Genomic DNA, 25,917 nt, shown 5'->3' with positions numbered 1-25,917 from the left:
GCTACAAAGGGAGACAATTACATTAAGCTTTAAATGTAAAATAATCACTAAAGCTGTTCACAATAGCCATTGTTGTTACAGTTTGTCCTTACTCAACAACCACTCATTCAGCAATTCCTTGAAAGCTCACACTTACACTGCGGTAGCATCCCATTTGTGACTTTCTTTGCTGGCTTCTCACAAGGAAAATCAATGGGAAAGCTAGCAGAAGGTTGCAAATAGTGACCATGAGTCATTATTGCTTATAGACTTGCAGTGAATTGCTTAACAATGGCAAGACAAGTGCCAGAATTTCTGTTTGCTAAGTGATGCAAGTCACATGATGTTCATACTTTACAATCTCATCATTTAGCGATGGAAATTGCAGTACAAGTGAGGACTACTGAATCAGAATAGAGTTGGGAGGGACCTTGGAGGTCTTCTAGTCCAGCCCCTTGCTCAAGCAGGAGATCTTGACCTATACCACTTCAGACAAGTGACTGTCCAGTCCACCTATATAACATTCATCCTAACACTCATGTGATAACCAATAAAAGTAGCAAGACAGGGCATATTACTCTAGACTTAATTCAAATGCATAGAATTTCTTCTTCTTTAATTTCTCATTCAGCATTTTCATGCAGCTATTTTAAAAATTGAAAATTAAAGTGAAAAAAAAAATGGAGAATGAAATATTTTCCCTTGATTCTTACATAAAATGTCGCTGTTGAATTTGTGTTTATTCTTTTCCATCATCTGCCAGTTTGTCTTTGTAGAACTTAAAAATCAGCACTACAAAGTAAAACATCAGTCCCAAAGGAAACCTATATCACATTAGCTTCAGATCTCCGTTTTATCTACAATCTCCCAATTATAACTGAACATTCTTGCTTTTTATAGTTACTGTGATGCCAAAGTTTAGCAGTTAAGGACAAGGATGTTCAAAGGCCACAGTTTCATTCTTTTATTCTAAAAAATTGGAGTAGAAACTCCCATTAAGGCTTGGATTTGAAAAAGGCACACTATTCATAAGATATATACATTTCTTTTCTTTTTGGTGGGGTGGTAACAAATGCTTGTTTATTAAAGATGTTGAGACGCTTTTTTTTAGAAAGGCAAATTAGAGTTATTGAAAATAATGACAGGCATTCTTAAGTTTATCTAAATCAAGAGAAGTTTAAGCTGTCTACAGCAACTGTTCTGAACCTAATGTCCTTCAGTTTTGTCACAATTGTGGCATCTGTAGTACAAGTTATCGCACAGACTGAGGAAGGCTATCTTTTTCCTCTAAAATCTATTATCTGAATTACAATATTATTTTCACCTTAAAACATCAGAAAAAATATGATGCTGAGAACTGATAAATATATTCAGGGAAACGACAAAACAAAACATGAGATTTTGACTTGCCCAACCCTATAGTTATGCAAATCAAGACAAGTCCTGGTTATTCACGCCTTAATAATACCAATCTATCAAAAACATTGTATCTCTTTTTTGTAATGTAACCTGTTATAATCTTTCAGGTGCTATTTCAATGAATTTCTGCTTTATTTTCTTTTGGAGCCCTCAAATTAGTACACTTTTTGAAAGCAAATTTATTATGTTTTCAATCTTCTGGATGTACTAGATATAAATAATTGTATACTCTTACATGCAAAAGACTAATGTCAGTAGCCAAGAATACATTATCCACTTTTTGACAAATATTCTAAAAATGGGGAAACTTTGTTTCAAAAAAAAAAAAAAATTCAAAATGCAGAATTACTTCACCATGGGAATTTCTTATAAATGAAGTTAGAATACTGAATAACATAATTCTAAGATACTTCGGAGGTCTTCTACTCAAGCAGGAGACATTATGCAATTTCAGACAAATGGCTGTCCAATCTCTTCTGTTCTACTAATTAATTGTTGTAACTGTCAGGAAATGTATCCTTATTTCTAGATTGCCTCTCTCCTTGATTAGTTTGCAGCCATTGCTTCTTGTCCTGCCTTCAGGTGCTTTAGAGAATAGCCCCTCCTCTTTGTTGTGCCAGTCCCTTAGATATTAGAAGCATGCTATCATGACACCCTTGGTCCTTCTTTTCATTAAACTTAACATTCCAGCCCAAAGAAAATCAAAATTATGCCCTATTTATTTTAATGGAAGGATGAAGAAGGTGATTTACTCTCCCACTGAAATTAATGAAATTAAAACATTTAAATTTGGTGGCATTGTGCAGACTCTTGTCAGACCTCAAAGATCATGCAAGCCTGCTATTTGCAAGCAATAGATAGAAAACAATTTTGTTTCATCACTGGTGGAAAATGACACAATAGCTAGTCTTTGCTGTTGCTAATTCCCAGCAACCCAGTGAACTCCAGCTATCTGCAATCCTAAACTCCTTTTAACCATTCCAAGCTGTAAGGAGTATAATTTTGCCTTTGTAGATTTACCCAACAAGCTAACAAATGCCACATGTTCTGCTGGCCATTGCTAGCAGCATGATAGGACAATATTCCAACTCCTGGGAGCAAATCCTTGTCCTGGTTTCAAGAAGTTCAGGAGTGAGTTGTTAGGGACATTTTGTGTTTTTCTCTTTGGATACAGTAATTTGATTCTGCAGTACCTCAGATTTGCAAAACAGACCTCAGGTCTCTGTATAACAGAAGAATGTTTGACAGTGGTGGGATTCAAAAATTTTTACTACAGGTTCTGTGGGCGTGGCTTGGCGGGCATGGTAGGCATAGGATACTGTAAAATCTGCATTCCCACCCTACTCCAGGAGAAGGTTACTGCAAAATCCCCATTTTCTCCCGATCAGCTGGGACTCAGGAAGCAGAGATTAGACAGGGGCGGGGCCAGTCAGAGGTGGTATTTACCGGTTCTCCAAACTACTCAATTTTTCCGCTTCTGGTTCTCTAGAACTGGTCAGAACCTGCTGAATACTACCTCTGGTTTGGAAGTTTAACTAGTCAGCAACATGAACTCTTTTGACTGGCCAGATTGGGAGAATTAAGTGCATGGAGGTTTTTCCCCCTCTTCTTGCCTTCTGCTTATCAATTACTGCCTAAAACTGACACCCTGGCTTAAGATCAGACCAAGGCTGCCCTATTTCCAGCTCAATTTTTTTTGCCATTACTGTTGATAAGAGGAAATATTTTCAGTGATTAGAAACAGCATTTGGGAACAAATAGCTTGAACCTGGTCATGACAACTACAGTTGTTTAATTTTTTTAAAGATTTGTTGAAAGATTTTAAAAAAGGGATAAAATTATTAATGTAACAAAAAACAATTGCATATCATTGAAAGAGAAAAAAAATTAACTAATAAAATTGTACAATATGTATCTAGTAAACATGCTTTTGTATAATCGTATTACACTGGGTGTTAAGAAAGGTTTGACATACTTTTTCTTTTCATGCAACAGGCATTGTAAACTTCCTTATTCCTACATAGTGGTGGGATTCAAAAATTTTTACTACCGGGTCTGTGGGCGTGGCTTGATGGGCATGGCTTGGTGGGCATGGCAGGGGAAGGATACTGTAAAATCTCCATTGCATCCCCATTCCAGGGGAAGGTTACTGCAAAATCCCCATTTCCTCCTCATCAGCTGGAATTCAGGAGGCAGAGAATAGATGGGGATGGGGCCAGTCAGAGGTGGTATTTACCGGTTCTCCGAACTAATCAAAATCTCCGCTACCGGTTCTCCAGATCCCACTTCTGCTATACAGGCCTCCATGGAATAGGGAGAGATTGTATATTAAGTAATTAATGTCTAGCTGAAAAGAGCATTTCAACACAGACTTTTCTGATTATAATAAAATTCTGTCAGCAATAACAGAGTTAATAGTACAATTCCCCACTGTTCGGCGGAATCAATAAACTACATACAGTAACAAGATAGAATATGTTCCGACTTCAGAAGAAAAGGCTTATGCCTGCAGGGGACATACACTGGAGAAAGAAACATTATTTACAATAAAAATTTTGTTCGAGCTCAGAGACCAAGACTTAATCACCAATGTGAATCTACAAGGATTTACTTTAGCCTGCTAAGTGCTAGCTCAAACCTGCCATCAAATATGGCATGTTTTCAGAATGTCAGTAGCTGCTTGCTATCTTTTCACTTAAATAAAACAGTTTTGCTTGACATTATAATATGACACCAAAAGAATGCAGGAGATTTTGATATTTGTATAGGTCAGTTGCTCTCCTTGCACAGAAGCAGGAGCAATCTTAAACAAATATTATTTCATAAAATACCAAAGGCTATTCATGTCATATTCAAAGCAACTGATGCTCGCCATAAGTGACAGTGGAATATAAAAATGGCTCAAGGATAAAATTGGAGGTTACACCATTTTTTCTCTAATCTTGTACCTTCCAGAAATTTTTAATTGGGGACTCCATCATCCACACCCAGCAGAACCACAAGATATTGTGAGATGAGTAAATTATATATAGAGGATGCCATGAAGGGGAATATAATACAACAGTTATTTTTATATGACTGTCAATATTGTTTAAGTGAAATAAAAATATTTCTCATGACATTTTATCTGACATTCTGCTCTCTTATAGGTTAGAATTCAATATGACTTCTCCCCATTACCCTGCCATATACATATACATTTCTGATCTTTTTTATACAGCAATTTCTATAGCTGCAGGTGCATGGAACAGCAATCTGAAAAATGTTATGACCAGACATGAATGCATCTTACATGTTACTTTTGCTCGTAGAAAATACTTATTAGAAAATGAATAGGGCAAATCATGTGGAAATAAAACAGTAATGTATTGTAGTGTAAATAATCACAATGACTGGTTTCCGAAAGGAAGATTTTCCATCTCTAAAATGTTAGTTAGTCTGATTTGCATTTTTGACATAAGGTGTCCATATATAAAGCTGTGATTCTTAATCTTGGCAACTTTAAGGTGTGTAAACTTCGACACCTGGCTGGGGAATTCTCAGAGTTCAAGTCCACAAATCTTAAAATTGCTAAAGCTGAGAAACACTGGTGTAGAGTATTAAAAATACAAAGACTTAAGAAGTCATGTCTGATGATAGCAATTACAATTCAGTTTTTAAAAAACCATGTAAGGCAGTATTATATATGTATACAATACTGCCATGACCCTGGTCCTTTGAAACATCTTTCCCACTGAGGTAAGATTGGCTCCCACCCTCCTGACCTTCCGCAAGAGCCTCTGCCAGTTGGCCTGGGATGCCGGGGGGGGGGAGTACCATGTTGGAGATGGTTGACAGACTAATAGATCCCGCCTCACCCCCTGCACATCTTGCTTCCCTCCCATTTTTAATCATAATTTTGTAGTCTTTAAATCATAATTTTGTAGTCCTATGGCTATGATTGCATCTCTTTTAATGTTGTAATCTGCCCAGAATTGCCTTGTGGTGAGATGGGCCACAAATAAATTTAATAATACAGTATATATTTTAGGCTGAGGAAAATATAACCTTCAAAAATAATTCTATGGAAAACAGTAGAATGACTGAATTCATAGAACTGTACAGTCAAAACCAAATGCCAGGAGTAAATGCCAGTCATCAATGGTAGCACTCTAAAACAACATGAATGTACAGTTTTGAAATTCTCTGACAAGTTAAGTTGAACACTTTGTTTTAATATTTCAAACAAGTGTATTTTGTGTATTTGATGGTTGTTTTTAAAATCATTTTGATACATCTGCTTCGGTTAAGAAAATATTTATTCTAGTTCCAAAATTAATTAGTATACAGGAAAAGAATCAGTGTCATTTATAATAAAATTCTCCCAGTTCCTCTTTCCAGTAGTTGGCTTACATACATTTCTTTTCTTTTTTGGTGGGCTGGTTAAAAATGGTTGTTTATTAAAGATATTGAGACTCATTTTTTTAGAAAGGAAGATTAGGGTTATTGAAAATAATGAAGGGCATGCTTAGGTTTATGAACTTCTCAATCAAAACAAGTTTAAACTGTTTACGACAACTTTTCTCAACCTAATGTCCTTCAATTTTGTCACAATTGTGGCAGTTGTAATACAAGCTATCTGAGGTGCACAGGCTGTGAAAGGCTGTCTTACAGGCTCATTACAAAACAATTAAAACACGCTGAATTCTCCTTATGCAACAAGATAATATGATAAATTTTCAACAGTATACAGTATATGCACATTTTCACACAGTTAACAGAATACCTCTTTTTATCCACTATTCCATGTATTTCTACAATATTACTGTTTCTCACATAAATACTAATTTTTGTATATATATGATCTATTGCAGCTCTTATTTTGCTGCTGAATCCAAAGACCTCTGGAAGGCAAAATGTGATGATAATTGGAGGCATGATTAGTCCAAACTCACATTTCCTTTCTCAGATTATCTTAGATTGTAGAAAGAGGAGTGAGTATCTTCTTAGCCCTTCTACTCTGACTGCAGATGATGTGTTGAACACATTCTCATAGTGACAAACATGGGATGGGATATATCACCCCCACCCCCGTATCACCTGTCTCTTATTAAGTAAGTTTATGTCTGAGAGAAAAATAAATGATGATGGCATATTTATGTCAAACAGTAAGATATTTAAACAATGTAATGCATTTATAGAATTCAGTTTGGTATGGTGCAACTATCCATACAGTACTTGCATTAAAAATATGTGTAACATATAGTAGAAAGAATGCTGTTCATAAACCACCCAATATCTAATAAAATACCAAGTGATTTATATTTATATTGAGGCTCATTATATTTACATGTTTAACATTTAAAGAAATTTTCCAGCTAGATTAACTTTACAAAGTCCTCAATTAAAATATATGAGAATAAGGGCAGTGGTGGGATTCAGCCAGTTCGCACCACTTCGGGAGAACCGGTCGTTAACTTTCTGAGCAGTTTGGCAAACTGGTTGTTGGAAGAAATCATTAGGGGAGAGAACCAGTTGTTAAAATATTTGAATCCCACCACTGAATAAGGGTATGAAATTAAGGCAGTCATTGCTAAACCAACCAAATCAAACTAAAAGCCAAGGGTTCCATTAAGAAAAATCTAAACTAAAAATAATCTAAACCCTTGCACTTAAAGTTTTTGATTATTTATGCTTAGTTTGTAAATGTGAAAGAAACATATCTAACCAACATTTCCTTACTGAAAATAGGACAATTAAAAGAGACAAAGTTCCCAAATAAGAATATATAAACATATACTTTAGCTAAATTTAATTTGGGTCATCAATGTTCAAATAGAATAATAAATTGTGTCCTACCTATGGTGGTAATAACAGTCCCCGCAAAGAAGAAGGAACTTCCCAAATCCCAGTGACTGACTTGATTTGGCATATTTCCTTTAGGATTGACTCCTGCATTTATTGCTGCCACAACTTGCTGAAAATTTAAAGACATTTTCTCAGTATTTATGAAATATAAACAAGGATATTAGAACACACTATTCCATATGCTTGTGAAAGTAATCTATCTGTCTGATTTTTTAAAAAAATAGCCAAAAAAAGGGCGGAACATTTTACAGCACATTGAAACTGCTTCAGTTCCAAGAGTCTGTGATCTGAGTCTGAAATATAATTAAGTTAAAATTATTGAACTCACTGAGAGATAGCAACTGTTCATGGCTAAGGGTAGCCTTGAATTGAATCTCCTGAGTATTAGTCTTTTATTTTAAGCAATTTAGCACATTGGCTTTTCAATATTGTGTAAGCTTTGGAAAAAATATAAGTAGAATATAAAGATAGGTATATTAATATTTTGAATCAGCAATCATTTTAGGATTAGTAACTCTTAATCTGATCATGAAATCATGGATTAAAAATTAAAATCCTGACATCAAGGGTTTCAATCCTGAAATAGGCAATAAAATGAATAAGCAACTGTACGCTAAATTTTATTCATGCCCTGAATTCATGAATAATCATGAATAAGATAACACATTGGCTATAATATAACTTGTAGAAAAGTAAATAAGAAATAAGAAAAGTAAATAAGAAACAGAAACTTGTTTTATGAATCAGAAAATCACTTCCCTACTCAAATTATGAATGTTCAGAGAAAGGTTAATAATTGTAACCATCAGCATAGATGCTGAAGGATTCTATCCCAATAAAAATACTTTATTCCATTTAATAAGCATTCCATTCATTCCCAATAAAATGCTTTATTCCATTTAATAAGCTTTAATAAGCATTGCATTCAATGCAGTTGCAAAGTATTCTAAAAATAACTTTGACTGACCTACTAATATACATGTTGATACCTACACATTCTGAATAATAGATAATAAAGTAGTATAATACTAGCCCCTAATAATTAAAAAATATATTTTAGGACTTATTTTGCTACTGTCAAAATAGTGTTTCTCAACTTTGTTGACTTTAAGATGTGTTGACTTCAACTCCTAGATTTCCTCAGTCAGCATGCTAGGGAATTCTGGGGCTAAAATCCACACATTTTAAAGTTGCTAAGGTTGAAAAACACTGTGTTAAAAGAATTAAAACTGCAATCCTTAGCATGTTTACTGAGAAGTTCTTTAAAAGAATAAGCTTTAATTCTGGGCTAAGCATTTACAATATTGTTCCAGTGGAAGGGTAGTGTGGGAAAAGACAGACAGCAATGGCTTTTACTGTTTTATTATCATATAAGTACTGGCGTTTTCTGCTGATGCAAATCTTTCCTTTGTAAGCAGATATTTTGCAATCTAAAAGTTTTACCTGTTATTTTAATGAATCAGTATTTCCATCTTAGTAAATGCCCGTTTTTATGTTACATCCCACAGACCTGGTTTTAGCATATTTCAAAGTAAGTGCACACTAAAATATGATCATGTATTCGTGTTCCTTCTAGAAGATGGCAACGACAAACAATCTTTATACTGTTGCAAATAAAATCTATGAATATATCCATATCATCACCTGGAGTCAGGCTCAATCTGAGAAAGTCTCAATGATTTTTCATCCTAAAATACTAGAATCATACACTGGAAAAGAAGCCACTGTTTAGTTATATCTATTCACTTCAGTTGAAATGCTTAACTTCTGAGTACAGACCATATGCACTCAAAGTTTTGTATAGCCTCATTAGTATTTCTCAACCTTGGCAACTTGAAAATGTGTGGACTTATTTATTTTATTTATTTATTTATTTGTCAAGCATATATAAGATAACAGGTAAAAGTATAAACAAAATTTGAATACATGAAAAGAGTAAGAGTAAAACGGAATATTAGGACAGGGACAGTAGGCATGCTGGTGCACTTATGCACGCTCCTTACAGACCACTTAGGAATGGGGTGAGGTCAACAGTAGACAGTTTAAGGTTAAAGTTTGGGGGGTTTGGGTTTGGGGAAGAAACCACAGAGTCAGGTAGTGCATTCCAGGCATTGACCATTCTGTTACTGAAGTCATATTTTCTGCAATCGAGTTTGGAGTGGTTTACCTTGAGTTTGTATCTATTATTTGCTGGTGTATTGTTGTGGTTGAAGCTGAAGTAGTCATTGACAGGTAGGACATTGTGGCAGATAATTTTATGTACTACACTTAGGTCAGACCAAAGTCGGCATAGTTCTAAGTTGTCTAAGCCCAACATTTGAAGTCTGATGGCATAAGGTATTTTATTGCAAGTAGAGGAATGGAGGACTACTTCTCATAAAATATCTCTGGACTCTCTCAATTGTATTTATGTCTAATATGCAGTGTGGGTTCCAGACAGGTGAGCTGTATTCGAGAATTGATCTAGCAAATGTTTTGTATGCTCTAGTTAGTAGTACAATATTATCAGAGAAGAAGCTACGTAAGATCAGGTTAACAACTCTTAATGCCTTTTTGGCAATGTTGTTACAGTGGGCTTTCGCATTTAGATCTTTAGAAATGAGTACTCCAAGGTCCTTTACAGAGTGAGGGTTATCTACAAGGTCATGTCCATCTAATTTGTATTTTATGTTTTGATTTTTTTTTTTTTGCCAATGTGCAAGACAGAGCATTTGTTGAGATTTGAAGTTACCACTTGTTAGACCAATCTGACACATAGTCAAGGTCTTTTTGAAGGGTTGTTGCATTGTCGGTGGTGTTGAATAGTTTAACATCGTCAGTGAAGAGAACACAGTTGCTTTTAATATGATCGCAAAGGTCATTTATCTAAAGTATGAAGAGTGTTGGACCTAAAACACTGCCTTGAGGAACACCACTTTTAACAGGTACAGGATTTGATAGAATGCTTCCTATTTTGAGCACTTGTTGTCTGTTTGACAGGAAGGCAGCTATCCATTCATGTAGAAGTCCAGAAATGCCATAGGATTTTAGTTTTAGAAGTAATTTGTCGTGTACCACTGAATCAAAAGCTTTACAGAAGTCTATGTAAATTGCGTTTATTGCTTTGCCCTGATCAAGATGTGTAGTCCATATGTTTTTGCAATGTAGTAGTTATAGATTATATGATAGTTTTTTTCTGAAACCAAATTGTTTGGTTTTGACTTCAACTCATGCGGGCTGGGAATTCTAGGAGTTAAACTCCATACATTTTCAAGCTACTGAGGTTGAGAAATACAGCTCTGTAGTCTGCCCAAATGACATTACTAAAATTCAGGAGCATACGTAGTAGTGTCTTTCAAAAAAGTGACTGTCTTGGCATTGTAGTCATCTGTGTATAGGATAACCGTGCATCTTCCTTTATCAGATGGCAAGTTCACACAGAAAGATGTTAAAGAAAGCAGTCTGTCTTTTCTAGACTGTGCAGTGCACATTAAAGAGAAAAGCCTTAACATTGAAGTTTACAGAAAACTCTCACACACAAATCAGTATTTACATTTTGATTCTCACCACTCACCAAAGCACAAAATGGGAGTGATCAGAACCCTAAATCACTGGACTGAAAGTTTGCCTACCAATAAAGAAGGGGGGTAACATGTCAAGGAATCCCTCAGGACTTGTGGTTATCCTAATTGGACCTTCATCAAATCCAGAAAAAGATCCAGCAGGAGCTCCTCCATTACAGACAAAGAAAAGAACAACAAATGTGGCAACATTGTTATCCCAAAGAGCCGCTGATTCAGTTCTACAGAGGAATTATTGAGTCTGTCATCTGCACCTCCATAACTGTCTGGTTTGCTCTGCAACCAAACAAGACAAATACAGATTTCAACAGATAATTAGAACTGCAGAAAAAACAATTGCTACCAATCTGCCTTCCATCGAGAATCTGTATACTGCATGAGTCAAAAAGAGGGCTGTGAAAATATCTACAGACCCCTCACATCCTGGACATAAATTGTTTCAACTTCTACCCTCAAAAAGATGCTATAAGGCACTGCACACCAAAACAACTAGACACAAGGACAGTTTTTTCCCGAATGCCATCACTCTGCTTAACAACTAATTCCCACAATACTGTCAAATAATTTACTAAGACTGTATTACTATTATTCTTCTCTTTCTTACTAGTCTCTATCTCTTCCCACTTATTACTATAACCATGTTGCTTGTATCTTTCAATTACATTGTTTTTATTTGTTTCCTAGTACGATTTGATAGCTTATTAGTAACCTTGAATATCACTGTGTTGTATCTTTTTATTTTATCTTTTTAGGAGCATATACACCCAAGACAAATTCCTTGTGTGTCCAATCACACTTGGCCAATAAAGAATTCTATTCTATTCTATTCTATTCTATTCTATTCTATTCTATTCTATTCTATTCTATTCTATTCTATTCTATTCTATTCTATTCTATTCCAAACGTTGCAGGGATATTTGAAAAGCTCAGGAGAATTTTCAACCAAGACAACATGTATACTTTAAATCCAAGAATACACTAAGACATAAGCTTGTCCACCCCAAGGATAAAACATACAGACAAAAAACTGAGCAATGTGATATGTGCGATACAATGCAGTGAGACATGTGCAGATCTGCACATTGTTGAAACTAAACAACCACTTCACAAGAGCAGGGCACAACATAGAAGATCAAAGCCATCAGGACAAGATTCAGCTGTCCGTCTGTATTTGCAAGACAATGGTCATTCTTTTGAAGACAGCAAAGTCCACATTTTGGTTTGAAAGAGGAGTAAAAGAGGCCATTTGTGTTAACATTGAGCAGCCCTCTCTCAACAGAGGTAGAGGTATAATGCACCACCTATCTCCAGTCTACAACTTGCAATGGTGCCAAGAAGATTCCACAACCAATTGCACCCTGAGGGCAAAGATAAACCCTGCAAGTGGCCACAAGAGTTCTCACAGAGAATGCTAATGGACCAGATGACTGCAAATAAATACAACCCTTCCATCCCCCCACTATCCAGTCTCAACTGTTAGTATCTATCCTCCATCCCTCCCCCCCATCACAACTGTTCTTCTTCCTCAAGGAAAAAAAACAGTCTAGTTGCCTTTTGAAAAAAGCACTTTTGAGATGACAGCAATGATTACAGTAATTTTCAGATTTGCACCTATCATCTTAAAATGAAGTTAGATTCTTGCTGTTCTTGTAAGGCTTGTTTCAAAATACAATCAAGGACTGATATGACAGGAAGGGGTGTTTTTTTAAGACTTTCATCTTTTGGAGCCACCTGTCCCCAATAAAGAGTAGCGCTTTAGTGCACCCTTGTAGAAACATGAAAAAAAAAAAATCTAGCTGCAATGATTTAAGGATGGATCAGGGAGGAGTCACCAGCGCTGGAACGATTTTTTTCCCCAATCAGCATTTTGTGTTATTATATGTTACTATATTTTTTAAATCAGATTTGGATATTGTACATCACTTACAATCATACTCCGCTGAGATGCTAAATAAAACCAGTAAATAAACTCATTGAGGTTTTTTGGAACAGTCTAGTATTACCTTAAAATATAAAACACTAATTAGCAAAGCATTCTATGGACTAGTTTCAGCCAGAGGAGCATGCCTTACTTCATAATATTAGGAATGAAAAACGGATAAGAGGATACTTATTCATATGATATGGTCATATAAATCTTCCATTTTACTTCAGTTAGTTTGTTAATAATACAATATAAAAATCATTACAAGTTAAGGAGGTGAGTGTGTTTTTCAATTACATGCTCAAAATTTCAAACTCATTTCTATGAAGAAATGTGAATTTATCAAATCTAAGGCACAGCAAATAAGTTCATGATTCAATATTAGAAAAATAGGACTACTCCAGATGTAGGATCTCAGTAGCTGTCTGCTTTCCGTTTGTAAGCTGGGCCTTAATGGACATCACAGATGAGCTGAATAACGTTTTCATGCTGTCAAAGGTTAATATTTTTATTGAAAATTAAGCAGAATTAAATTTAATACAATATTTTAAAAATATCCCAAGTATCCCAAGTCTCTGTTTTAGGCCCAGTACTCCTCAACATCTTCATCTATGATTTGGATGAGGAACTCATAGATGGGGAACTCATCAAATTTGCCAATGACCCCAAGCTAGCAAGAATAGCCAACACTCCAGAAGATAGGCTTAAGATACAGAAGGATCTTGACAGACTTGAATATTGGACACTATCTAACAAAATTAAAGACAATGGTGAAAAACTTAAGGGTTCTACGTTTAGGCAAGAAAAACCAAATTCATAGGTATAGTATAAGTGGTACCTGGCTCAATAGTAGTAACTGTGTGAGGGATCTTGGAGTCCTAGTGGACAATCACTTAAATATGAGCCAGCAGTGTGCTGCAGCTGCCAAAAAAGCCAACACAGTTCTAGGCTGCATGGACAGAGGGATAGAATCAAGATCATGTGAAGTCTTAATACCACTTTATAATGCCTTGGTAAGACCACACTTGGAATGCTGCATCCAGTTTGGTTGCCACGATGTAAAAAAGATGTTGAGACTCTAGAAAAGAGTGCAGAGAAGAGCAACAAAGTTGATTAGGGGACTGGAGGCTAAAACATATAAAGAATGGTTGCTGTAATTGTATATGTCTAGTTTAATGAAAAGAAGGACTGGGGTGACATGATAACAGTGTTCCAATATCTAAGGAGCTGCCACAAAGAAGAGGGAGTCAAGCTATTCCCCAAAGCACCTGAGGGCAGGAAAAGAAGCAATGGGTGGAAACAAATCAAGGAGAGACCCAACCTAGAACTAAGAAGAAATTTCCTGACAGTTAGAACAATTAATCAATGGAACAACTTGCCTCCAGAAGTTGTGAATGCTCCAACACTGGATAGTTTTAAGAAGAGACTGGACAACCAATTGCCTAAAATGATATAGGGTTTCCTGCCTAAGCAGGGGATTGACTAGAAGACATCCAAGTTCCCTTCCAACTCTGTTATTCTATATATTGGGAGAGGGATGTTTTATGCAAGTTTTTTCCTAATTTTATATTCTTTTTTTTCTGTTTTGTATATTAGAACAATTTTCTAATTACTTGTTTCATTCCCTAGTTCAATCCTATTTCTGATATATAGTGATATTAACCACACTATTACTTTGACTGATACATATTTGCCCACTTTTTAAAAGCATTGTACAATTAGGCCAGAGCAATTTATCGATTGTTACATGATGGCATGTTTATGACTGGTTGATATTTCCATATAAACACATGTTATAGCATTAGTAATATATCACAGTCATTTCATATGGAGCATTATAGGTGGCAATTGCTATAAAACTACTCAATTCATTCTGGCATGATGCAAGTGGATTTATTTAATGTATTTACATTTACCTAACATTTATCTTTCGAGTCCCAACTTCCCTGGGAAAATAGCCTACGTAAATAAGATATCAATACATTGAAATATGTGTTTTTCTTACTGTTATTTAAGTAAAACTTCATCCTGAACTTTTCCCAATTGAAATATATCAACTTTACATTACATTGGGCGCAAAGAACATAGGGATTCTGGAAGCTGAAAAGATTGAAATCTGAACATGTGCTACAGATATGTAATTTTAAGAAAAACTCAGCTAAATGAAAAGGCACCATGAATCCCTTAGCAGACCCAAGAGATTACAAGAGACTCAACAAGATGGGTCTTGCTCAGAAATAAACTAAGTGCTAAATTCAATTTCTAGAAGAAACAATCAATCGATTACTTTGCATAAATCACAAGTGAAATACATTTTAACAAAAAAATTTTCCAAATATATAACACTATAAGATATGAGATGGGAAAAATATCAATAATCAATAAATGAATAATGTTAAGAAAATTTAATACAATAAGAAATTATGGAAAAACACTGTTGCACTGTTGCATTGCACTCTTCTTTTCTCCTAGTGACATTTGTAGCAAATTTTTTACATATTGGAACTTCTTAATAAACAAAAAGGTTTTGCCGCTAATCATTTTTTTGAAGCTGGCATTTTAGAAAAACAAAATTACAATTAACCAGATATCCATTTCTTTACATTTATATGCCATCATTTTAGCCATTGACTATCCACTGCAGAATGAATGCCTCTTCTGCATGCTTCCAACCAATACAGTCCTGAGATTTCTTTGCCAATTGAGCCCACAATACTTGCTAATGTCGTCGAGCCATCTTGTTTTAGGTCTCTTTTGTGGACACTTTTTATTAAGTCAAATCCATTCTATGACTGCCTCGATCCACTTGCCATCAGTTCTTCTTGTTATGTGACCAGCCCATTTCCAATTCAATTCTTTTACTTTCTTGATGATATCGTATACTTTTGTTTGTTCTCTAATCCATGTGCAGGTCTTTCTATTGTGTCTTGTAACGCCAAGCATGTACTTTTCCATGGCTCTTTGTGTCAAGAATATTGAAAACATTAAATGATGCTCAGCCAAAGAGCAGGCAAGGTTCAGAAGTGGCTACTGGCCAATGGATCACAGTCAGCCAGCAATCATTGAAAGACACAACGAGTACACCATGCCTCCGTGCATGGCTTTCATTGACTACGAAAAGGCGTTTGACTCAGTATTCCAGCAAGCAATAATTAAGGCATTGTTCAACCAAGGCATGACACTGCTTACATAAACTTACTACGATTGATATATAAAAAAACAATGTCAACAATTTGCCTTAATGATCTTAAAAGTAGAAATCAACATAGAATGAGGTGTATGACAATGTGATACAGTATCACCTATCCTTTTCTCAGCCAGCCTTGAAAAGGTTTATATGTATTTATTATATTTATATTTATATACTGTCAGAATTCAAAGCTCATAATAGCTTTCAATAATCAGGCAGGCAGGGCCAATCAACTTCCAAAGGATCAATGGAATAACTGCTTTTTCAAAGAGAACCAAGATTATTTCTGAGATGGAGACTATTTTATAAACCCAGATCACTACTCAAAAACATCCTTCCATAACGCACCAACTTCACCTCTTCTGCAGTAAGAATCTGTATTTTTTTTCATTCAGGATAAGGATACCGGACAAAAAGTTTCTACTTCGAGAAGGCAGCTGTCCATGAAAGCTAGGAGCCGATATATTTAAGGCTTTAAAAGGCAAACTTTTAAGTAGAAGCCTACTGATAACCAATGTAGTGGTTGTAGTAAAGGTAATAATTGATTATGATGGGTCCCACTTATCAGCATGCAAGTCTGTATCAGTTGCTGCTTCTAAGGCATCCCCAGATAAATTACAGAGCAATAGTGTATAAGGACATGAACTACCATTGCCATATTATTTTCTTTTAGGTGGCATCGCCTCTTATCCACTTTTTCAAAGTCCACAAGTTGGAATGAATCCTAGAAATGGATGCAGAACATTGCCCAGACATAGCTATTGAGATCGTCTATGGTGATTCAATATTTTAGCAACTTTGAGTGACTTTATTACCAAAATAAGGTGGCAGATGATCCTGTTAAGCCTTACAGCAGGGAATGAATAATCTTAAACAGGGCCAACAGAACAATAAAAGCAGAGAAGTAAGAATATGCTAGAATTCCTTTATGCTAATGGTTTAGGCTGCAATTTTTAATGTTAATATTTTTTGACTGGATAGCTGCAATTAATTTCAAAGTTACATTTCCACAACTTGGGAAATGTTTTAGATATTGTATACAGAATAACACAAAAATGATAAATATAAGAGAATGTACTATGTATATTGGCCACCTAATGAGAAGGAAGGTCTCACTGGAGAAGAGTCTAATGCTGGGAAAAATTGAGGGCAAAAGAAGAAGGGGACGACAGAGAATGAGGTGGCTGGATGGAGTCACTGAAGCAGTAGGGGTGAGTTTAAGTGGACTCCTGGGGATGGTAGAGGACAGGGAGGCCTGGAGGAATGTTGTCCATGGGGTCGCGATGAGTCAGACACGACTTCACAACTAACAACAACTATGTATATTCCTTTCTAATATTAAATTATTTAATAGTCAATCCAATTCATTTGTAATCTACTCAAATGTATATCCAATCGCATATTTCTAAGATTGAAGTCTTACTGTTTTGTTAAACTAAACATAATGTAAGGTCTTATCAGCCACTTCGATTTATTGGTTTGCTTTTTTGTTAGATTGTATTTCCATTTGATTAGAGTATATCTGCTCTTAAAATATTTCTGTTTGTGTAGGGATGTATGTGTATGCTTGTTTCCTTTGTGTGGGGAGTTATTTTTTGCATGGGGAAGCTTTGTGGCATATAACCACCTATCTGTGAGAAGCAAGGGAACCTCCTCAGTAAAAGTAAGGACTGAGCTGGGGAAACAGGTGAAAAGATAGAATCTGGTAAGAATGACTGGATCAGCTTGTCAAAGATCTGCCTGTATTTTGCATGGATCCATCAATCTATTAATTACTGCATTTAGTAACTTTTTTTTTTCAGAGGAAGTGTTTCTGTGAAACCCGTGAAACCATTTGAGAAAAAATTGTATAGATTTTTTTTAAAAAAAGTTGCTTTATTTTTAAAAAGTTTATCCTGACATACATATCTTAACTTAAACGATGCTGTTTTGCTTCTATTTTACTGTAGAATTGTACCCCCATATTAAGAGTCATTTAAGTCACTTAGTGACTTAAGTTTAATGACTTTAAGTTATTTTATAATAACTGCCATCTAGTACACAAATTAATCCAGGAAATAAACAGTTGCAGACTAGTCAAACTTCCCAAACATCACTTGTATGTGTTATAAAATATTTCATTTCAGGTAAAGTTATAATAAGTAATATCCACAGTATTTAATATTATTTCAGTATCATTGTAAAAGACAACAAAGGATTAGCTAAAGAGTGGTTTATTAATTGAATTGTATAACAAAATAATGTGCACATTCCTTTAGCAATTGAAAATGGATTTGTGTTTCATTTAGCAAACTTGATGCTTCATATCAAATGTTTCATTTTTTGATGGCAATATTTTTGATCTCAGTCCCATAAATGATGACATTCTTCCTACTGAGTAGAAGTATGAGTATCATAATGCATTAGATCAATACCACTTTATAAGCTGTACTACTTTATAAGATACCAATACCACTTTATAAGATAATTTGTATTTTATTATTGACTTCCAGTACTGTATTATCCAGGCCTTACAAAACACATCTTTCGATATCCAGAAATTGAAAATCATTCATGCAATTCTGCCTCACTTTGGATCCATTGTATGACACTCTATTTTGATTGTGAGATTTTACAGATGTATTTTGTCACTGGGACATATAACATTTAATAGCCTATTAAACTATTTAATTTCTGATATATGTGGCAATATGATTGAGCACCCTGTTAACATAAAACTTCTTGGGAAACTAGTGTAGTGTCAAACTTCTTGTAGCCTTAAATGGTCAACTCCTTAAGCTCTTCATATTTCTGATTTCAGAACAATATTCTGGTCTAATTCCTTCCAGTGCTAACCAACTACGTTAGTGTTAAATCATGACTCAGTTGGTGGATCCATCATGACTGGCTTGTTGTCACCATGCATTTTATTAGCCTATTGTGCAAAGGAGTCTGTGCCCTTGAGACAAAACAAACAAAGATACAACTAGCAATAAAACATAGGCAAAACTTTCATGAACAAAATTTTTAAATAATGTAATCTTTCCGCAAGCTGATAACTAGCTTAGTAAGAACATATTTAGTCCAAAGGAAGAGAGAAAATGGCATGAAGTGTTTACAAATAACTCCCCAATTTTGATCACTCAATTTTATTTTATTTTTTGTCTTTTAATGATCCCATAATCCCTTGCATCGGGGTGGAGTCAGGACAACTGAATGGAGCTGAGTGTTTACTGGCCGGATGCCCTTTCTGTAGCCAATGCGGAGTTCACAGCAGATATATTCTCATTGTGCCCAGAGGAAGAAATATCCGCCTCCACCTAGGATCGAACTCACATCCTCCTGATTGTGAGGTGAGAACTCCACCTCTAGACCACCGCACCACTCCCCCAATTTTTATCACTCAATGTAAATCATAAAAGGGCAATATAACATTTACAAAATATTGCTGTTTGTGTTTATTAAAGGGTCCAAGTAAGATACAAAGCTTCCACTGCTGAAATTGACCTTCATTGTTGCACATATGGGGATGAGTATGAAAAATGCAAGGTCTTTGCCCTGGAGTGAACATTGTAAAAAAATAATAGCTAAGGTGTCCCTTTAGTGTCTTCAGATATTTAGAGGTTAAAGCATTGACAGACAGAACCTACAACAAAACAGAGAAGCAGAATAGCTTTTTACAAGTGAAGTGCATCTTCAGAAAGATAAATCTAAGAGGATGAAAGTAAGACTAAAATGCCAATCATGTGGAATAGGAAAGTGCACCTAAAAGATAAGAATAATTATTTATTTGTTGTCCTCCATAAAAGTAGGAGTACTTCAATACAATCCTAGCTGGCACTAGGATTTTGATGCTATCCTGAATGTGGGTACCATTCCAATTTCTAAAATCAGTTAATTATCCATTGTTTATCCTGTAGCTCTGCACTATAGAAATGGTAGTGAACCCATACAATTAACTCAAATTTAGGATAATTGTTCATAATGAAAACAGTGTTCAGGAAATGAATAAACAGTGCTTGACTACTGAAGAAATGTGTTATGTCATTGTCACAAGGAAATACATCCAGATTCACCACAAATAACAGCTGTGTATTATGTATGATAGAATTGCTACCTGGAAGGGTTATTATTATTTCTAATTAGTTGTTCAACCCAGCCATATGGTTGATGAATCAACCATATGCTATTCTCAAGCCTGGTTAAATGGGGAGGGTTAGGGAAAGCAATGGTGAACTACCCTGTAAAAAAATCTCACCAGAATACTTTATGGCAATAACTCAACATGATTCAGATATGGATACCAACAGAGGACCCTCCAGGCTGGATGGTAGCCTGAAAGCTACTGGAGAAGAGCAAAGGCTAGCTTTTAGTAGTCAGGGACTTTATGACATTGTTGGAGGAAAGTCTTCAGGAAACCCAACAATTGATGGTGCCCATGATGAAAGAGTTTCACCCTTGGGAAACTCTAAATTGCAAAAAGAGGAATGATTAGAGTGAATATAAATATCCTTTGCATCAGTAAGTTTTACTGGACAGGCAATGGTCAATTCAAATCAGATGACTGGTCACGTGGTCAAAATTCAGATTTTTGGCAACTGGCTCATATTTAGGATTTATGATCACCTTTTGCAACCTACTGCTAACCAAAGTCAATGGGAAAGCCAAATTCACGTAACAACTGAATAACTTCACAATTGCAATGATTCACTTAATGAATGGGGCAAGGAAAGTCGTAAAAATGGGGCAAAAGTCACTTAACAACTCTCATTTAGCAACATAAATGTTGTGCTTAATTGTGGTTGTAAGTCGACGACTACCTATAATTCAAACCAGCACGTAACAATACCCTAACCTGATAGTCACAAGATAGTTTGAATTACAGCTTCCATAAGTGGTACTCTGGGAATTTCTGTGGTCCAGAAATATAGACAACAAGATATATAGAGGCTATAGTATAATTACATTCATTGTAATTTAATAGTATTTTATATTTCATCTTATTTGAATCTAAAATAAGAACACATACAGCATATTTTACAGTTTGCTGGCTTTAGACTTAATTAGGGAGTGCCAACATTGTCACCACTCAAATTAATCAGAAACTTATTTGTGTTATTTCTACCTTCCTGAATAATTGCTACTTTATGAGAAAAGGTGAGCTTGAAAATCTAACTTCCCCAAAGTTCTTTTAATTGATCATTACTCTGGTAGGTATAAACATTGTCAGTGATTCAGTTCATACAATAGTTAGTTGATGTTGACTGAACCACTGCTTGGATTCCAAACTGCAGCAGTAGCAAAGTTTTAGACCAGTCACATAATCTTTTCCTAACCAAAACACATTGTGTAAAAACTTTCCAATGCACCAGCTTTATCTACATTTATAATTGTGATTTATCTTTTTTCTTCATTGTTTTCCAGCCATGCTGGCTCAAGAACCCATTTATTGCCATTGCTTAAATGGTAGATCAGTTATCAGTATGGGTATAGTCAGGAATAAAAATAACATTATAAGTAAAACATTTATTTTAATCACACAAATTCTTCCCAGAATGACAATGCTTTCCATATCAGCATATCTTTTTTTAACTCTGTTCTATACTTTGACATAGTTATTTTGAAACAACAACTTTGAACAGTTCACATTAGACAAAGTAACAACCAAATATTTAACCTTTTTCTCAATTTTGAAATAGCTTTCTTCATTAGAATACCTTAATTTTGTGTAGTCATACTTTTAACCAACAACTTTGTTTTCTATTTATTACTCTTAAAACCTGCTAATATGCCAATATCTTTCAATTTTTTCATCAAAGAAAAAAATCAGTTTCATCAATAAAGCTTAAAGCCACTTCAGATTGTCCAGTAAGAGCAAAACCAAATCATCAGCAAAAGCTTTCAATTTAAAGGTCTCATTTTTTAAATTTTTAGACCCATTGTGTTTTCACCTCGTCTAATGCATCTATTCAAAACTTTGAGAATCAAAACAAACAACAAAAGGGACAGAGTCTTGTGCCCTTTTGGATATCATACGATTTAGTCAAATTGTAATTTGACACACTAACTGTAATTCAAGCCTTTTGAGATGTATATATCAACTTGATTTCATGAAGAAAATTCTCACCAAAAACTTCCAGAACTTTAAACAAGTTCAGCTTATTAAAAGCTTTCTCAACATCTAAAACTTTTAATAAGGCTTGTTTTTCATTATGTTGTTATAAATATTACATAACATCCAGTATAGTTCTCATGTTGTCTTTTAATTGTCTTTTAGTTAGAAATCCACATTGATCTTCCTGAATAAACTCTTGTAAAAACTTTTTAGTCTTGCCTGTTAAAGTTAATGAAAAAACTTTGTAATCCTTCTTCAATAAAGAAATTGGTCTATATTTTTTAATAGAAGTTAAATCTTGTCCTGCCTTTGGTAACAATACAATATTGACTTTTTTTCCAAGATGTTGGCATTGCATCTCCTTGTAAAATAGAATTCAAAAGTTGCAAAAGTTGATCTTCAAAACTGGTAGTCCATCCAAATCTGGTGACCTCCCTGTTTTAATATTTTTATCATCATCATCATCATCATCATGTCCTGTGTAGAGCACATTGGGCAGCAAGTGTTTTACAATGGTTTTCATCATTTGCAGTATCTTCAACATCATCCCAAGGGAAATTCTTGATCTTAAAATCTTTTTAAGTGTTTGGAACCAAGTTTTCTGAGGCCAGCCTCTTTTCCTTTTTCTTCCATGAAGTATCCAACATAGTGCAATTCTGGGATGCCAGTCTTTAGGCGTATGTAAGATACGGCCAACAATTCGCATTCGACATTCATTCACAGTTCTCGAAGGGTGTTCTAGGTGTTTAGATTACAAAGATCTAAATCTGATCTTTGTAGCACGTCTTTGTTAGTGATGTGGTCACGATATGAGACACTGAGGATTCTTCTCAAGCAGCATTTTTGGAAAACATTTAACCATTTAATTATCTTGGTTGTACTCTGCCATGTTTCACAAGCATATATTGCAGTTGGTACAACAACACTCTTGAAGAGTTTTATCTTTGTGGTAATATCTGGTGTAAATCAAATTTAGTGCACGCATTGAAACACGGCCACTGCCATTCCAATTTGATACTTAATATCCTTATCTGTACCTCCATCGATAAGATATAATGCTATCAAGGTAAGTAAATTTTTGGATTTGATCTATAGCCTAGCCACGGTCTGTTATAAGTATATTATCCTGAGAGCTTCTGAGTTTCATTAACTTGGTCTTCTCAAAATTTATATGTGAGCCAATTTGTTCGCCTTATTATCTAAACTGATGGACATTTCTTGCAAGCACCCCTTTGTTTCAACAAGCAGTGTGATGTCACCTGCAAAATATTTTTATAGCTTCCAAAATATCCATTGTAGATGCAAGACTATTCACAATGTCACTCTGAGATTTTGAAAGTTTTGGTAAATTTTGTCTTTCTAAGGTATTCCTCATTTTTTTTCCTAAGTGAATATCTTATGTTTTATACAAATTAGAATAATAGTCAAAGTCAGTTTTCTATATATTTGCATTATCCTTATGTTATTTTCAATATCATTCTCTTTTCTCTTTCCTTTCTCAGCCAACCATTTCTCAGATTTGCAAATTCAGAATTCTTCTCATCACATATTTCAATTTTGTCTCAATTTCTCTCACAGTTAGCATATATAATTGTTGTTGTGGAAATTTAATCTGATATTAATATTTGCACCTGTCATTATCTCTGTCTCCAAGAGTCCATCAGGACAGATTTTGGTAATTTGCCTTGGTTAAATTTAATTTCTTTATCTGAAGTTTTCTCAAGTTGTGGAGGACTGACCCCATTCCAGTCCTCCAGTCTCTCACGATACATCAGTTCTCATATAAAAACATAGTTAATTAATTCATGAGATGATTTAAAAAAACTTTGTTTTATATTCATTTGGAACATAGAGACTGACAATTATAAACTGAATCCTTTACATTGCAACCTCAACTGCAAAATATTTACCATGTTCACCTGTCAACAATAATTTCAGTTTTAATTCTGGATTCATATACAAACTACTCCATTATTCTTTTTTAAACCTGTTACATAACTTCTTCACCCAGAGTGAGAAATTGTAAAGAATATTTGTAGGTCGTAATTGAGTTAGGCCGAGCTTCCTGCTTGCCTTCCGGATAGTTCGTTACCAAACTAGGTAACATCCTCAATGGGATTTTGGGGTGAATTCAGAGGTGGTATTCAGCCGGTTCAAACCGGTTCACCTGAATCGGTAGTGGAAATTGCAGGTGGGCCTGCCCACCCACCCTGGCTCTATGCCATCCTATTTAAGCATGTTTTTGCGGCCAGGCGCATGTGCGGAAGGCGCACAAGCAAAGCACCTGTGCAGAAGGCTGTGCATCCATGGAAGGCAGGCGCGTATGTGTACGAAGCGAGTGCATGCGCGTGCAGTGAACCAGTAGTAACATAATGTGAAACCCACCGCTGCGTGAATTGTCTTGTCTTTGTGATCCAGCCTTTTGATCCAGTCTTGTGATTCAACCAGTTCTGGGATTCAACCAGTCACAAGACCATCCGACCACCCAGGACCTGTATTAACAAGACACTTCACCAAAAAAAAAAAAACCCACTGAAGATGTTACCTAGTTTGATAATGTAACGTCTGGGAGCCAAGCAGCAAGCTCTATCTAAATCTTCACCCGGAGTCTTGCAGATTAAATACTTTATACAAATATATAAGCAAATCTTGAAGCATCCTTACTTCCAAGGCAGATCTTGAATACTTATGGTGTCTCTGTGACATGACTGGCACTTTCTTTTTCCAACTACTAATGCCTGAGAGAAGTCTCATTGTACTAATCAATCACTAGCTTTCCTTTCAATGGTTATGGTGATAAAGTACCTTGGAAAGTTGACATCTAAGATCTTGAACTAAGCACATCTTTTAATCACATTTATAACTCTTCTATTCCTAATTGTGTGTTTCTTAATAGTAGTTCAGCCACTTTGCAGACTTTCATCAGAAAGCTTTTCTGCATCATAACCTTAAACTCCTGGACTTCCATGAAAGAAAGTGAGTGGAGGGGGAAGAGGCATTCCTGCAGAGAGCACCATAATCAGATGGAATAGAGTCATTTGCCTACAATGAAAAGAAGCAGAGCAGTTAAGCTGGACAGCATTATTTGAATCAAACAGGTAGACACTGCCTTCCTGGATAACATACACTCATCCATTCATTTGCTCATTCATTTTACAGGACTTTTAAGCATTCTAACCACATCAGCTCTGAGGAGTGTAAATTCCCCCAACTTTCATACCTTGGGAAAATAAATTGACAAGTTAAATATAATGTAATCAGCAACACAATCAATATCAAAACTAAAAAAATGTAGATTATAATATAACTATACATAAACTGGAAGTCTAACCATACAGAACCATAGAATAACTTATGTAGATTAGTCACAGCACGCACAACAGGCACAACTCTGCCTCCAAAACTTAATAGAAAAATCAAACTTTACAGACATTGACAAAAGTGCCTTTAGAATATCTGGGTGGGTTTTATTTCAGAGGAAGGGGTAATTATGTCAACCCCCTATAGATGACAATCTCAGGGTTTATATTAATAATTGACAAACCATAATATATTATTATTAATATATTATAATCCCAGATCCTTGGGAAGGGTTCGATAGGTGAATAAAAATGCCAAATGCAGTCTAAACATGTGGCTGACTATGCAATCAATCATAATAATAACATAACAATAATGTAGTAATGTTGCAAATACACCCAGACAGTTGAACAAGAAAAAAGAGCATAGGGAGAATATCTGAAGGACAGTGAAGAAGTGGCATTGAAGCTAATATACCATGAAGGATTGGTGAGTATCGGAGAGACCAAACTGGCCTACACAAAGACCAACTGCAGAATAGGAAAGAGACATGGCAAGGCACAGTATTATATTGCCAGTGCATTAAAAAAAAAAACCAGTGGGC

General features: G+C 35.2%; 1 protein-coding gene across 1 annotated transcript in view; it reads right to left on the bottom strand.

Moving 5' to 3' along the window:
- Positions 1-25,917, bottom strand: part of KCNK2 (potassium two pore domain channel subfamily K member 2) — a 71,246-nt gene that overhangs the window by 38,601 nt on the left and 6,728 nt on the right. Inside the window, exon 3 of the mRNA XM_070948998.1 lies at positions 7,237-7,354. Coding sequence (XP_070805099.1) covers positions 7,237-7,354 — 118 coding nt within the window. The remainder of the gene's footprint in view (positions 1-7,236; positions 7,355-25,917) is intronic.

Source organism: Pituophis catenifer, unplaced genomic scaffold (genome assembly GCF_029215685.1).
Source record: "Pituophis catenifer annectens isolate HBS135680 unplaced genomic scaffold, rPitCat1.0.hap2 SCAF_1, whole genome shotgun sequence".
NCBI classification, from domain to species: Eukaryota; Metazoa; Chordata; class Lepidosauria; order Squamata; family Colubridae; genus Pituophis; species Pituophis catenifer.
Note: the sequence above shows the minus strand (reverse complement) of the source record. Positions and strands in the feature narration are given on the sequence as shown.